At 44.6% G+C, this 16,442-nt stretch overlaps 1 protein-coding gene across 1 annotated transcript in view; it reads right to left on the bottom strand.

Moving 5' to 3' along the window:
• AGPS (alkylglycerone phosphate synthase) overlaps positions 1-16,442 on the bottom strand; it is a 605,536-nt gene that overhangs the window by 95,760 nt on the left and 493,334 nt on the right. The window contains exon 18 of the mRNA XM_069225421.1: positions 12,133-12,232. Within this exon, the coding sequence (XP_069081522.1) occupies positions 12,133-12,232 (100 nt within the window). The remainder of the gene's footprint in view (positions 1-12,132; positions 12,233-16,442) is intronic.

Below are 16,442 nucleotides of genomic sequence, written 5' to 3'. Positions count from 1 at the left end.
AACTGTAAGCAGACTAGGACCAGAGCACCCCTGTTCTTCATAGGCGCCTATGTGTTTTGGGCCCTCCTTTGACCTCTGCACCTGACCAGCCCTGTGTTGCTGGTGTTGTGGCTTTGGGGTTGCCTTGAAACCCCAGCGGTGGGCTGCCTATGCCCAGGAGACTGACTGTGTAAGTGCTTTACTTACCTGAGAAACCTAACCAAACTTACCTCCCCCAGGAACTGTTGATTTTTGCAGTGTCCACTTTTAAAATAGATTATTGCCATTATAACCTAAACTATGTGTACTACTGTTTTAAATCAAAGTTCTATACTTATCTGTGTGAAGTACCTTGCATTTTATGTACTTACCTCAAATGTTGAATCTTGTGGCTCTAAAATAAATTAAGAAAATATATTTTTCTATATAAAGACTATTGGCCTGGAGTTAAGTCTTTGAGTGTGTGTTCCTCATTTATTGCCTGTATGTGTACAACAAATGCTTAACACTACCCTCTGATAAGCCTGCTGCACGACCACACTACCACAAAATAGAGCATTAGTATTATCTAATTTTGCCACTATCATCCTCTAAGGGGAACCCTTGGACACTGTGCACACTATCTCTCACCTTGAGATAGTATATACAGAGCCAACTTCCTACACTCTGATTAGCGCGTCAATTCTTCTGAGGGCCGTGAGGGAAATTTGCATGGGCAACATACCGAGGACATAGGAGAAACAGGGCAAGGTGACCATACTCACTGCCTGCCCCCTTCCCCACATGGTGAGCCCCAGGTGTGTCCATTTGTCAAAATCCTGGGACATATGAGACATTAGGGGAGCCATATTATCTGCCACCGTATGGTCTAGGCCTCTATTTACCAGAATTCCCGAATATTTAATGTCAGATGGTGTCAATCGGAAAAGAAAACCACGAATCGCCGCTCGGGTAGTAATAATGGATATGGGTAGGGCTTCGCTCTTATCCCAATTCACCAGATAACCGGATAGGAGGGCAAAACCATCTATGATCTCCAACAAGGCTGGGATGGAGCGATCTAGATCTGTTAGGGTGAGCAGATGTAGTCTGCATATAGGTAGAGTTTAGAGATTCCCCCCTGTATTGACAGTCCAGTGAGAAGAGGAGATCGGCGGAAAGGGTAGGAGATAAACCCGCTGCAAATGACCTGTGCTGAAGGGTTATCATAAAGCAGGAGCACTTGGGAGATGAAGTGATCAGCAAGGTCAAATTTCTTGATGTTGGCAAATAGGTTGTCCGATTCAATACGATCGAACGCCTTTTCAGGGAAAGGGCGAGTGCCTCCATCGGGAGGTCTTTTCCAAACCATAGAGCATAGGAGAGAGAGAATGAAGGTGGTTCCTAGAAGTGTGGCCTGGGACGAATCCCACTTGTGTAGGATGGATTAGGGCCGGGATAACTTTACGTAGGCGAGATGCTAGGACGCTGGCCAGTATTTTAATATCTCCATTCAGAAGAGCTATGGGGCGACAGCTACCACATAAGAAAGGGTCCCGTCCAGGCTTGGGAAGGACTGCTATCACTGCTCTGTTAGAGATGGAGGCTAGAGATCCCTCATGACTAGCTTCAAAGAAAGCTTCGTACAGTAGTTCAACAGAGTCATTACTAGACCATTTATAGAAGTCTGCAGGAAACCCTACTCACCTGGCGGCTTATGATATGGGAGGTTGGCTACAGCCTGTGCTATTCTGGTTTTACTGATTTCCCCGTCCAGCAGGGCGCGTCCCTCAGGAGTCAATTGAGGAAGGTGGGCTTAATCTAAAAAGGATTCCAACTGAGTAGGGCTAGCCGATGTTTCAGGAGTTTACATCAACTGTATCTTGAGATCGAGTAAGGAGTTCACTGGTAGAGGAGGACAGCGCGGGAATGGCTTGTGCCGCCTCTCGTTGGCGAAGTTGGGCCGCCAGGTGCCTGCCTGCTTTCTCGCCTTGTTCATAGTGCCATCCTCGCAGGCGCTGTAAAGCATACTCTGCCTGGGAGGTGTATAATTCATTAAAGACCATCCTATCCTGTTCAAGATGTCGGTGAGTTGCTAGCAAGGGTCGTTTCGTGTATGACTGAGTAAGAGTTGCAATATTACGTTCTAATTCAGTTTGCAGAGTCTTCTTCTGCCGGTTTGAGATCACAGCGTCTCTCATCATCTGCCCCCCGCAAGGTAGCTTTCGCGGCTGACGACAGTACTCTCTGGGAGAGGACTGAGCACTGATTATCCTGTAGGTGAGTGGAAATGTGCGACCGCAGTTGGGTTTTGCCTTGGGGCGTTCTATAGCGGTTTACTGGGAAGCGCCACGGTTTACGTCCAGGGGAGGGAAGATCAATGTCGACCGAGCTTAGGATCGGAGAATGACCAAAAAGGGTGCATTCCAGAATCCGCGCGTCGCAGGACAGGGGCACTATTGATTGCTACACGAGGAAATAATTCAGCATTGATTGGGTACCGTGTACCGGTGAGAGAAAGGTATACTCCTGTCTGCCGGGAGTGTGAGTCTCCAGAGGTCCACAAGCCTCCGAAAGTATATCTGCCAGAAGGGTTCTGTCGGGGTTGTTACCAATGTCTACGGGCCGGTTCGGTCTAGCACTACGTCCCTGGTGAGATTCCAATCACCCCCAATGACACAGCGTGAAGCTCTAATTTCTGTAAGTAGGCGGTTTAGACGAAGGAAAAAAGATCACTTGGGGCCTGTTGGCATAGGCAGATCTGATACATATCGGTTGATTACTGATCTGGAGTTTAGTAAAGACGCATCTCCCGTCGGGATCAGACCATGATTTAACCACCTGTGTAGGAAGGGTTTTTCACAACAGAATCGCTACGCCACACTTTATAGGCGTCCCTCCCTCCGATGATGGCGGGGCAGCACAACTACTGAATAATGCTCTCCCAACCCAGTCCTGGCGTAATTTGCTGGATTCTATAGCACTGAGATGTGTCTCCTGTAGGAGGGCTATGTCTGTGTGCTTAGAACGCAGATAGGAGAGTACTTTTTGGCGTTTCACATAGTGGGTCATACCATGGACATTCCAGGATAGGATTTGCAGCGGACGATGAGGGGTAGTGGTCCCAGCAGACATATTGGCAGCGTGCGGTGCAGCAAGGGGAGGGGATGAAGAGAAAAGAGGTAGGGAAGGAGGGGGGGGGGGGACGTGTTGAAGGAGAACAATGGAAGATTGTGAAGATAGAAGTGAGGGGAGGGGATGGGGGTTACAATCAGTAAGAAGATATGAGAGAGAGGTGAGGAGAAGAGAGGGGGGGGAAGGAAGAATGAAAGTACAGGTAAGGAGGGTGGGGATTGGGGTGGTACTGGGTGTATCATCAGCAACGGACCACAGGGAGGGAAGGAACTAGGGAGGAAAAAGTGAGGAGCAGAGGGGAGGGAAATGGAAGTGGGTAGGAGGAGGATATCAGAAGTGAGAGGTGGAGTAGGAGAAAGAGAGAAATAGGTGAGGTGAGGTCAAGGTCTTCAGACATCACAGTACAGGGATTAAGGGGCGCTATAGGAGCCCTTTACAGATATAAAATAGTAGGCAGCAGTAATTTATTTATTAGAACTATACCATCCAAAAAAGACGATATAATATGGATCACTTATAAGTAGCCACTCAATAACAATCCATAGTATCTCATGCAGATTCCGGAAACCTGTTAACATTTCCTATGGAAGCTCTTTGCATCATAATTTCATTTCCAGCAAGTATGCACCAGTCAGCGAGACAGTTTGATTTCTCAGGCTCCAATAATTTTGAATCCAACAACATCCAATCTCCTGGTCACATCTCAAAGTGCCACCACCAGGACCCAACCACAGAGCAGTTGAACAAGTTACTTACTTTCGGTAATGCTCTTTCTGGTAGAGACACTATCTAATGGCTGGTTTCTCACCTTGAAAGGCCAGGTGTCCGACTGGATCCAGAAACATTTTCAGCAGTACCGCAGCAAGATGATAGTTGGGTCTGTGCAGCTCCACACTGACACCATTCCGTTCTGGGAAAGACATGTGAAGTATATAAAAGCACTACTCATGCGCGCTGACATCAGCTGCTTTCAAAACTGTCTGCGCCCACAGACGCAGAGCCCCAAAAGCAAAGTAGTTGGGACCAGGGTGCTGATTCCTAGACTTGGGATCTAAATGTTTTTGGAGTCCAGTCCACAGGAAGGGGAGGAATCTGTCCGGAATCTGCAGTTACATACAGTCTCTAGTAGAAAGACAATTACTGAAGGTAAGAAACTTGTTGTTCTGACAGAGACTTCTAACTGCAGATTCCTCAACTTTTGAATAGATATCTGAATAGTACCTATTAGTTCTGAGAATTGGCTCCAATGAAAAAGTCATGCAGGGCCGAGCGGGCAAAATGCCCCTCTTGTTGAACGTCGTTGTCCAGACAGAAGTGCTTCATGAATGTATGGAGTGATGCCCACATAGCTCCTTGGTAGATATCCAGGAACTGTGTGTGCCAATGCAGTGGTAGCAGCCTTGGCCCTGGTGGAATGAGTTGCAGCCCTTATGGAGGCTGCTCTTTGACCAATGTGTAGAAGATCTTGATGCACAGCACGATACAGTGTGAGATGGTCCATTTCTCCGTGGCCTTGCCTTTTTCACTCCAGCAAACCCCACAAAGAGATGATTGTCCTGCCGATGTTCTCTAGTATGATCAACGTAAAAGCTCAGTGCACTTTTGGTGGTTAAGTTGATGGAGTCTCTCCTCCTCCATAGAGGAGTGAGGTGGAGCATAAAACGCCAGCAGAGTGGTGGTTTGCTCAGGTTTCGGCAAGGAGGAAGCTCACGTCCACAGAACCAGTTTGTCTGGGAAGAAGGTAGTGTATGGCAGGTTAACACCGACAGCCTGAAGCTCTTTCACTCAGTCTGCTGAGGTGATGGTGACATGGACAAGAAGCCACAAAGGATAGATGTAAGGCTCAAAAGGAGTGCACCTCAAATATGTGAAGACTAAGTTGAGGTTCCACTGCGGCATAAGAAAAGGATAGGGAGGAAACAAGTATTGCAGGCCTGTCAAACAAACGCATCACAACCTGTGATTTAAACAATGAGGTCCTGTCCAGAAACTGTAAAAAGGCCGAAAGAGTCATAAGGTACCCTTTAACTGTGCCCAAAGCAAAGCCCCGCCAGGTGACAGCAAAACAAACACAATGTCAGATAACTTGGCCTGTAGGGAGTCAACCTGTCTTGTGTCGCACCACATCACAAATTTGTCCCAACAATAGGCATATCGTTTTTGGCAAGTGATGCCTGATGAAATCAACCACCTCCACAGGAATCTCAAAGGTGTTTAGCTGGCGCTGCTCAATCTCCAAGCATGAAGGTGTTGACTGTGAAGAACCCTGCCCTGTTGCTCTGACAGCTGGTCCTCCAGAAGGGCAGTCCGATCCGACAAATGCTCAAGCCCAGGAGCTCTGGATACCATACTCTCTGTGTCCAATCAGGGATCTATAGGATGATTTGGACCTGATCTTCAGAACTCTGGGCAGAAGACTTAACAGCCGGAAGGCATAAAGGAGCCTCGAGTTCCATTCCAGAATGAATTAGTCTCCTAGTGAGACATGCCTTTAAAACTCCAATGCGTAGAACTGCTGACATTGTGCGTTCTCAGTGATGGTGAACAGATCAAGCCAAGCTTCTCCCCAATCGAGGAAGCGACCTTGCAGCACCTACAGTGTTACTACCACTCATGACCTGCTAGGTATCGCCAGCTGAGTTTATCTGTCCTGCAATTCAAAGATCCAGCCAGGTGGTTCACCAACAGGAGAATCCCTTGATGGGCTTCGTGTTTTCAGAGGCATACTGCCTCCTGACACAGGGCCCATAATCCCCCCTCCACCCCACCTGTTTGCTCAACACCACATTGCGACCTGTACCAGCCTTCCCTTAATGGATAGAAGGAAGGCTTTCAACACCAAGTGGATGGCCCAGAGCTTCAGTGGGTTGATAAAGAGCCGTGCCCTGCCAGAGACACGAGACCTCTGATCTCCACCTCTCCCAGATGGTTGCCCCAACCCAGAAGCTCGGGTGGAGAAAGGAGAGGGGTCTGCCGCTGACCGAGTCACAGTCTACTAATCACCACTGCTGATCTTTTGCAGTCTCCTATGAAATGGATGTGGCTGGAGGGGTCCCATTGATGTTGGGCTGACAGATCCCACTACAGAGTCCACATATGCCACCTGGTGGGCTTGATCAACAGGGTGTAGAAGGCAATCAGTCCCAACACCACCCAAGTGGACCTCACTGAGAACTAGGGCAGAGGCTGAAAGATCGGGCTCACAGCCTGAATGTCCTGGACTCTACTTTCCAGGGGAAAGGCCCAAAACTGAACTGTGTCCAGAATGGCTCAGATAACGAAGAGTGTCTGAAAAAGAGCCAGGTGTGACTTCAGCATGTTGACAGTGAACTCCAAAGATGACAGGAGGTTTGTTGTAATCTGGAGGTGGTTGACAATTGCCTAAGGCGAGCTCTCTTTCATCAACCAGTCATCAAGGTAGGGAAAACTGGGACCAACGCCCTCCCAAGGTGTGCTTTGACCACCACCAACACTTTCCTGAACACCCTAGTTCTCAGCCGATGGAATTGATGAAGTCCAATACGGCATGAATTGTGAACTCGTCTGCATCACAACAGCTTGAGTTAAAACCAGTGTACAATCTTCTGGGACCCCGGGGCGGACTTGACTCACAGATTCGCAAGGAGTGTGGGAATAATAGTCCAGCAGGTAACTGGCATTCAGGGTTCTGAGAACCAAGCTGGAGGGGAAAAAAGACCCTGTTCTCAAATGTCTCCACTTGTTTGGACTCTCCATCAGGGAGAAAGAGGAGTTGTCAGAAAGGTATTCAGATTTGTCTGACTGGTAGACGCCTACACCACCAAGTTTTCCGTGGATGCATGATGAAACAAAATGCAATGTTGCCTGTGGCAGGAGCGTGGCACCTCACTATTTGGCAACTGACTGGGATATGGGCGGGTCAGAGCCGGTTTGGGTCAGGCCCCTAAGAGCCTCATCTGCAAGTGCCTCCTTGAAGGAGAGGAGGGACCCAGTACATGTTAGCCCTGGCTGGTCACTGGCTGTCCTACACAGGTACCATTCAGTAAGAAGCACTCTCCTCAGTGGCAGGGCATTGGGGTGAGCGGAGTCACAATTCAGAGATAGTGTCTTTTTGAAGGTCATCATACCAATTTTCTTCATGGTATTTTTTGTCCCTTTTCATCACATGCATCATAATTGCTATCTGAATCCATCCGTACTAAATAAGGAATGCAACATATGTGTTCTTCCTCTTTCGAATGGAAAGTCAGCGAGGCCTTGCTCGAGGTCACAGCAGTGGTGACTGAGTCAGAGAGCACAATAGGCACCTCGTCCTCCAGTATAGATGGAGTCGGCAGTGGCATTGAAGCTCCGGGGACCGGTGTGGAATGTGCAGGAGCTGGTGAGGTCCAGTGGTGGATTTGGATAGTCCAACTGCTACAGAGGGAGAACCTGCCAGTGGTACCCTAGATGGAGGCCCTCTCAGCTTCCTGTGACCGGTAGACACGCCGGAAGGAGTCAGTAAGGATCTGAAGAGCCGGAGCTTGGCCTTGCAGAACTCTTCGATCTGCCTAGGTGTCACAGACAGCCCTGGTAACTCGGACTGCACCAGGACAAATTGTGATTCATTAGAGCAGTGCAAGTGCATCAAACAGGATATAGTATGGATGATGAGTTGCCTCAATTGACTTTAGAAACATTTCCATTAAAACTAAAAATGTGATTTTTTAATATATTTGGTTGTGAATTAAATAACACTCAATCATTTGTGTATTTGTTTAATGTATGCTTGTTTCGGTATTTTTTTGTGTATTGTTTACTGGCTCAAATGATTGAAAATGCTTAGGCAGCTTCCAGGAATGACTCAGTGGGGGTCCTCAGATTCTAATAATGATTAGGTGGGGATCCACAGAAGTCAAAAGGTTAAGAACCACTGCCACAGGACATGAATGTAAATCAGCAGGCATGCACCCCTTCAGAAATCTCTGCTATAAAGGCCAACTCTTCGCATCTTCCCTGATGTTCCATGTACGCCTCCCCTCTGCCAGAACAAGGCATGTCTAGTGGGTATCATGAATCTGTTTTATCAGCAGACCTCCAGGGGCTCCCATATTTTTTTCATCTTGTTTGGGACATTCCCTGGCCTGATATACCAGTTTTTCGGCCCTCTTGCAGAGTCCACACAAGAATCCCATTCCTGCACCACTGGACTGCGGCACATCCCCACTTCGGTATCAGATCTTGCTGCACCACCACCAGGGCTATGTTACAGAAGAGGAGCATGTATCGATCAAATGTCTGGTCTTACCAAATTCCCAAGGCAACTGGTTGTGGGGTGAGTTTGACTGTTATGTCTAGCCCTGATGAGATCCTGCATCACACCCTGTCTACAACTCTGCCATAATGGCTCTTTTGATATGGGTGAAAACAGGGTGGGGGGGCGTGGTGGGCTGGGAGGCCTGGGGAGAATGAAAAACAGGGTGCAGTCTTTCCAACACTAATCTTCCTGACTCAATGGCTCTCCAGTTGGGGAGGAAATGTCATATCCTGCCTTTTATTGGCTAAGTATTGGCCTGAGAGTGCAAATTAAAGTGGGCTAGCATCTGCTGCAGCACGAAAGAATAAGTTAAAGAGCTTTCCCTGCTGCCACAACCTCTGCCCCGAAAAGACTGGGTCTGCTGTTGCTGCACAGGTTGTGAGGGTGGATTTACGCTAGTGCTAGGGAAAATCCTTAAACTTCCTGTTCTGCCTGTGGAATTGCTTTGCAGTAGGTAAGAGTCCCATGGATTGTGCTGTGGCTCGAATGTTCTTAACTTGTTGCAGCGCTGAATCAGCTTTCTATTCAGGCAATCTAGAGTCAAAGAACATGCCCATCTAAGACACACAACTGCATGCTTGCCATGAAGTATCTTTTGAGCCGGCGAGGGTCTGAGGTCTACTGTGGCGAAAGGCAAGACCTCGCTGTCCATGTTCCAAAGAACATGGGTCTACCTGCCCAGAAGGCACACTGCATTAATGAATCTTAAGGTCTAAACCAGCAGAAGGGAGCATACTCTTTCTGAACAGATCAATACATTTGGACTCTCTAAACTGTAGATTTGGAAAGGCATTAGGATTGACTTTACTTGTTGATGTCTGTACCACCAGGCTTTCAGGTGTAGAATGTCTGGGAAACAATTGGGATCACTGGAGCCCAGACTATGTCACCTGGCCAAAGGTTGGGTTGGGGTAAGACGGGAACAGGAGGAGTGAGGGGGGTTTACGCCGGAGCACAGCTTGGACCAGATGGGCATAAGAATGTCGCTGAGGGCTTAGTTGAATGGCAATAGCAGCTTGGAAGCAGTAGAACCTGGTTGCAGGAGCTCAGTTAACAAATGTGACCTAGTTCAAATGTAACTTTAACACTTCTGCTGCCCTAAGCAAAACAAGTCACTTCCTTCTGCTGGTGGCAAGTCTAGTTCAGTCTCTGGTGATATAGCTAGCCCACTGGCATTTTTTAAATCCAGGTATAGCCCCTCATCCAGATGAGAGAGGGTAAAGTAGGATGGCCCCCTCCTTGTTCTGACCATCATCACTAGTGTTATTGAAACAACAATTTGCACACCCTCAACCACATCAGATTTGTATCTGAATAAGGCCTCAAACCTCTAATACTGCTGCTTTGGACTCACAGGTTGAGGAGTAAAGCCTGCTTTTGCTTTGTAATCTCAAAGCACAACATACACCTGAAGCAGGCTGATGAAGGTTTGTGGGTTGAGGGTGGCCTCAGAGATGGGTCTGGAGCTGGCACTGATGGAGTAGGCATCACTGCTGGAATGGAAGAGTCTGCTGTGGAGCCAAGGGCCAGAGTGGAAGCATGCATCGTTGTCAGCATGGGCCCAGTAATGGGCTTCAAGGGGTTAGTTAGTGTCAAGGGACTGCATACTGGAAGTCCTGCTAGAGCCAATTGTAGCTTTGTGGGGCTCGAAGGCATGCAAGAGGGAAATGAAAGCATCTGAAAGAGTTGCAGCATCACCTCCATTAAAGCCCCCATTTGCTGCAAGGTCAATGACAGCCTGAGGAAGTCACACAACGCGGGTTACAGTTGTGGAAGCAGATTCAAGACAATCGACTTTTGCAGGGACTGGTCTTTCAACTGATGCCCTCACTCATTCTCGTCCGATTTTAAGTGGCAGGATGAGGTTGAGCCACCCTTTTGTGCGCTTCAGGTGCATCTTCGGCTTACCGGAAGACTTTGCTCTGGAAAGGGTCTTCATGCGGGACAGGCTCCTTGAAAATGATTGCTAGCGGCTCTGTGACTTGGGACAGGAATGGGACTTATATTACAACCTTTATCTCCTATTTTCAGTGAACTGGAGTGTCACCTCAGTCACTTTTAGGTGCATAAGGGCACATTTATTGAAAGGCATCAAGTCTTGACCGGAGCCCAAGCACCAGGTAAACATGCTGTATTGGGCAGTGACTGTGACTGGCATCTGCTTCCTGCATTACCGGCAGGTGTTTTCGATGTAGACAAAGTCCCTAGCACACTGTATGGAGTAAATTTTGGTAGACCAAAAAAGTTGGAACAAGAGCTCTGCATCCATGTCAAACCAAGGAACTGATGTCAGTGCACAGTAGCGACGCTTATATGCATTTCAACTCATATTCAGGTTATTATGGAGTTACTGCACAGCCACACTGCACCACCTTTCGGCATGGAGGTGCACTGATGTGACGTTACCCGGATCTAGTCTTGCGCCTGGGCAAATCATAAAGGAAGATGGAACTGTGCTTAAAAGAATCCACCAGAAACGACTTAACATAACTATTACTACTTCTAGTAATAACTCTTCATGAAGGTTCCTCAGTTTGAACAACTGACATGCCAGAATTACATAAGGATGAGGAACCAAGCTCCCTTGATTTTTTTTAATGTACATTTAGCAAGAAATTCTAATAAATTGAACCTCACCACAATTAAGACAGTAATTTTTACAGAACATACAAATTGCAACTAGATAGATATATGGAACCAGTCCCTGTTTAAGAAAAACACAGTTAGCTGCATTACCACTTCTAAAATGGTACCTGTTTGGTTCCATGGTGCCTTTGTATACTTCCTCAAAGCATTCAGAAATACGTAACATTACCCACTTGGAGATAATCTACCTACAAATGGCCTTCTGAGGTTTTAGCTCCAAGCTCTGTATACATATTTGGTCATTAAGTCTGTACTCATAACCTTTCAACCAGTAACCAAGGGAGGCTTCCTCATCTAAGACGTGGAAACACTCCTTCACTTTTATATGGGGAGGTGGACAGAATGATAATTAAATCTTCTATGATAAAGGTAAATCCAAAAGCACAATGGGAATAAAAAAAGTTTATGTTCAATACCACTTTTTCAGGGGAAAAAATGGTGACTGCATTTATTTATTTTTAATTGGATAGAATAGGACTTTGCATGCTTGTATGAAGCTCATATCACAAGGATTCTTCCCATAAGGGAGAATAATGCCACTGGCAGGAACCATTGAGTTGATTTAGACAGCTCTGCGGGCATGAGGCCTTGCAAAATGAGCCTCCATGTCACTGATAGCCTTAAAATGCATGATGGTACAGACTGTGTGCATGCTCACCTAGTGATCAGGTTCTATACACTTGACTGTATTCATCAGAGCACCATTTGAGCCAGGAATATTTCAGAAGCAAGATGTGTGGAAACATGGCTAAAATATACATTTTCAAAGAAGAAAATGGTACAACATTTCTAAATGATCTTAAAAACTCTAGATTGATGATGAGCAGAAAAAAACTAATAGATGTCACATATGCTGGTAATGACTAAATGAACTAACATTACCATGTCTGGAAAAGACAGCACAAGAGTCTGTGGTTGTGCCACAAGAGCCACCTAGCACTAGAAAGTATTACTGAAACTTTCTAGAGTCCTGCAAGCAGCCTGATAAAGAGTATTCTAGATGGAGAATTTTATTTTCAGGAAGGAGCCTGCTTCGGTGAAAGAGACTACTCTCTGTAAATAGAACATTTTTATTACTGCTCATTATGAAAGATAACCAGACAGAGAAACTCTATTACCTCAATTTGCTCATAAACATGAACAGGTTCACCAATTCCTCTGTAGTTAAAAGCAAAATAGAAATAGACACAAGCACCAGCATCATAGGTTTGTGTGACCCTGAAAAAAACACAAATTGGACACAGTTAAACAAAAAGGAAACACAGTGGTTTGAGTGGCTTTCAAAAGAATATAGGATCTTTAGTTTGTAGAACACAATCTCAAATTATATTTTCTAAAATAGTTAAAAATACATTAATTATATTTATTTTGGTTCATTTTAGTTAACCCGTGGATCAAGGCTGACAGCATGAATAATCTACATGACAGTTTTAAAATGGGTGCTTACCAGCAACAATGGTCCTTTTTGGATACACAGTTGCTTTATTTTCACAGCTTCTAAATAATAGTCTAACGTCAGATAGGTACCCAGACCTTAAGTCACATACCAGGAACATTTGTAAAAGAAGGCAATGCATGGCATGTGGTTGTCAAACACAGAAAAAAAGTTACAGAAGAGTAAAAGGTGATATTTTGTGTCTTGGAGAAGAAATTAAATACTAAAAAGGAGATAAATTGTTTTTATAATGTATTTTCTTTTGTGAATTAATTAAATATTTGCTGGTATTAGCATTGCTGCTATGTTTTTTTCCAAAAGGATAGTTAAGATGTAACTTTCAAATATCTAGAAAGGAGAAACAGGCTTACCCAGTAGAACAAAAGGCAATGAGGATGAAAAAAGACTAGAAAACATAATCCTCCATCTTCTTTTTAGAAACTATTTTTACATTTTTCTTCACAAAAGACAATGAATGACTCTTTGCACCCAACCCAGGCACTCTTTAAATACTGTTTCCACTTACACCTTTTATTTTTTAAGATCACATTTTAATTTGAGGTTTGTATTTTATAATATAAGGTATCATAATAATAAAATGAAACAGCACACTATGTCTGGACCATCCTCAAAAATATTCGGGAATCTAGATATATCAAAGGCAGCATTGACACCCAGTTGGGGCAATTTTCAAATCTTTCTGAGGAGAAAAACAAAAGGCAAACATTTTTCAATTAAATTGCTGAGGCCCTTTCTACTAAAACCAAAAATATCCTCAATGCAATAAATTCTGCAACCTCTTTAGTATTGTAGGTTTCCAATTCTATATGGAAAATGGATTGTGACAATGGTACGCAGTATGATGTAATTTCCTTAAGACTAATTTTTTGCACATTTTCCTCTGTAACATTCTGAAAGTGGTGGCTCAACTTTTTCTTCTTGTATGCTTAACAAACACTGCAACTACAGGACTTAAAAAAATATATTAAGGAATGGTCAAGTGATGTACAGTGGAATACCTAAATTGAAAAATGTAAATTCAGCGTGTTATTTAGAGCTAAAAATGCTTTCTGCAGTGTTCCTATTGACTTCAAATCTGATTGTAGCTATTTCTGTGAAAAAATAAGGCTTGAATAATTGTCTTAGTCTTTACAACTTCTCTATCATTTGGGTCCAGAAGTAGGTATATTTCAATTCGCGACTTGCAAATTGCGAGTCAGAGCGACTAGCAATTTGAGAGCCACAAATTGGAATGTAGGATGGTGTCCCTGATACCATATGCGACTCGCAAGGGGGTCGCAAAGGCCCACCTCATTAGGACCACTGCCTGCTCTGGAAAAATGTTTTTAATGCCATTCACAAAGCGAATGGGTTAGCACCCATTTGAAATGGGTGCTAACTGCGATTGCTTTTCGACCGCGTTCGCAAAGCAATCTGGCATTGCACTGCGACTCGCAATGAGGAAGGGAACTCCCCTTCCCAATTCCGACTCGCAAACCCGTTCTGTGATTCGGTAACCAGGTTACTGAATCGCAAAATGGGTTCTGTGCATTGCATAGTGCAGTTTGCACGTCGCAAACACCGAAAATCGCTGTTACCTACATGTGGCCCTTTCTTTCTTGTTAGAGTCTCATAGTACTAATTGTTTTATATCAGTATCCAAATTGTTAAAGAAGTTTGCTTTTTGTACAAGAAGCCAGTGAATAGAGTGTATCATAAGACCCTGTAGAAAAGGGAGGAGGGGAGAATGCATGTGAATCAAGAAAAGATCCCAATAGTGGAGAATGTTTGTTACAAGTATTTCACTGGTTCACATGCTTGAATTAAGACCAACAAGCATTAAACTAATAGGGGGAAGGCAGAAAGGAGCTAATCTTATTGAAAGATGTTGTGGCACCACTCATGCTACAGTAGGCTCATTTATGGCTTAAAAGTTCAGGCAGTAATTCTTGGAGAGTGTGACTGGATCCACCACATTGCAAGACTGCTGTTGACTCTGTTGCTCTTACTGAGTGAGTCAACTCTTGTTTTGAAAAGGGCCTGACAGCTTTACCCTCATATGTCTTCATGCTGGCATCCTACTATTTAGCGATGCACTGAGACTGCATTCTCCTTGGTGGAAAAGTTAAAAGTCAGAAGAAGATGGACTGTTATTCTCAAAGATTTTGTTCTAGCTACATACAAGGTCAGGCATCTCCTGATGTAAAGGGACTGCAAAAACTGTTTTCATGGAATGCATTCAGAAATTGATAAAATATTGTCAGAAAAATGGGCTCACTTAAGATGGAAGCCATTTGGGTCTTTTGGGATAATCTAATAAGACTGCCCTATATTAAAAATGTATTAACCAAATTTACAGCTATTTTTACAGCAGCGGAAAGTTAAAATTACTATGGGAAATTGAATGGAAAAAAATATCCTGATCCCATCTCACCCCATCAAATGTAACTTTCCCCAGGTCAGATCTGCACAAAAGCAATGGTTTCTTACCTGCAATCCAAGTTCTCTCTTAGGGGAATCTCCATTGAAGTCATATGCACTCAATAGTCCTGCTCACATGCGGAGATCTGGGAGCACTTTTCCCTAGTATATTTTCTTAATTGTAGATGTTCACCTTTTTTCAGGAAGACACGCAGAATCACTGAAGAGAAGAAAAAATAAATATGCAGCCTATAGGAACAGGCTACAGTGGCCAAATTCATGAGATGGTACTTAGAAAAGGCCAAGAAAGCCATAAATATATATCATTGAAGGCTAATAAGCAGCTTACATCTCTTTCACAAACCCTTTTCTGTAAAGTAGAGAGATAAAGGATAGCAAGACAGTGTAGCCCTATAGGCTGTCATTATGTGAGTATAAAACAGCGTCTGCGCCTTTACAGACCCAACGACCACCAGTATCCCAACATGTCCAACAGGTGGCAGTTGCTTCTGTTCTTTTTGTTGAGATGTGTCAGTGAGAGGTAGGTCCCATAATCACCTCTGTGATCTCCACCGTGGAGGGTTGCTTATGACTACAATGGCTATTCCTCTAAGAGAGAACTACAATTACAGGTTAAAAAAAAACATTCCTTTTCTCTGAGACGGATCTCCATTGATAGTCATAAGCACTGAATAGAATAGAATCCCATCCCTACCAACAGTGGTGAAAAAGACAGAGGAATGACTATGCCTGCCATTTAAGCAAATACATTTCTAAGGGAGGCCTGTAATACTTGAGCACCTGTCCTAGCATCAGAGTCCAAGCAATAGTGCTTGGTAAATGTGTGAACAGATGTCCATGTAGCTGCTTTGCAAATTTCAGCTATAGGGACATTTGGCATTACCACGGCAGTAGCCGCTTTGCCCCTAGCAGAATGTGCCTTAGGTCTAGCTGATAAGGTCTTGCTGGCTTTCTAGTAGCATAAAAGAATGCAGAACAATATCCATCGGGAGATGGATTACTTGGAAGTAGCTAGGCCTATGCAGATTGGACCGCAGTTTAAAAACAGTTGGTCCGAATTTCTAAAGTATTGTGTTTTGTCCAAATAAAACTTTAAAGACTTGCCTCACATCTAGTGGACGCCTTATGAGAGGAAAAAAACCCTTCTTCAACCCCTCTAAGAAGTCTTTTATGACTGTAATTTTGACAAAAGAGGTTTGTGAAGGACATTTTCTATAGGAAGTAAGAGCTGCTAGATGGACCTTTATGGAAGAAACTTTAGGCCAGATTTTGCCAAAGGGAGTAAGTAATGAAGAATGACATCTTCCGAGAAGGTTGTTAGGTCCATGTTCATGTTAGAACATAAAATGTAGAATCTCTTCCATTTGAATGAGTGGGCTGAACGAGTTGAGGGCCGTTTAGCCACCTTGAAAATGTCCATAGAGTCTTGTGGCAAATTTAAGTGTCCATACTGAACTAGCTCAAGACCATTACTGCAAATTCAAGGAGAATAGATTGGGGTGAACCATCTTTCCTTAGAACTTCATTAGAAGATCCGGTCTGCATGGCAGC

Source organism: Pleurodeles waltl, chromosome 3_1 (genome assembly GCF_031143425.1).
Source record: "Pleurodeles waltl isolate 20211129_DDA chromosome 3_1, aPleWal1.hap1.20221129, whole genome shotgun sequence".
NCBI lineage: Eukaryota > Metazoa > Chordata > Amphibia > Caudata > Salamandridae > Pleurodeles > Pleurodeles waltl.
Note: the sequence above shows the minus strand (reverse complement) of the source record. Positions and strands in the feature narration are given on the sequence as shown.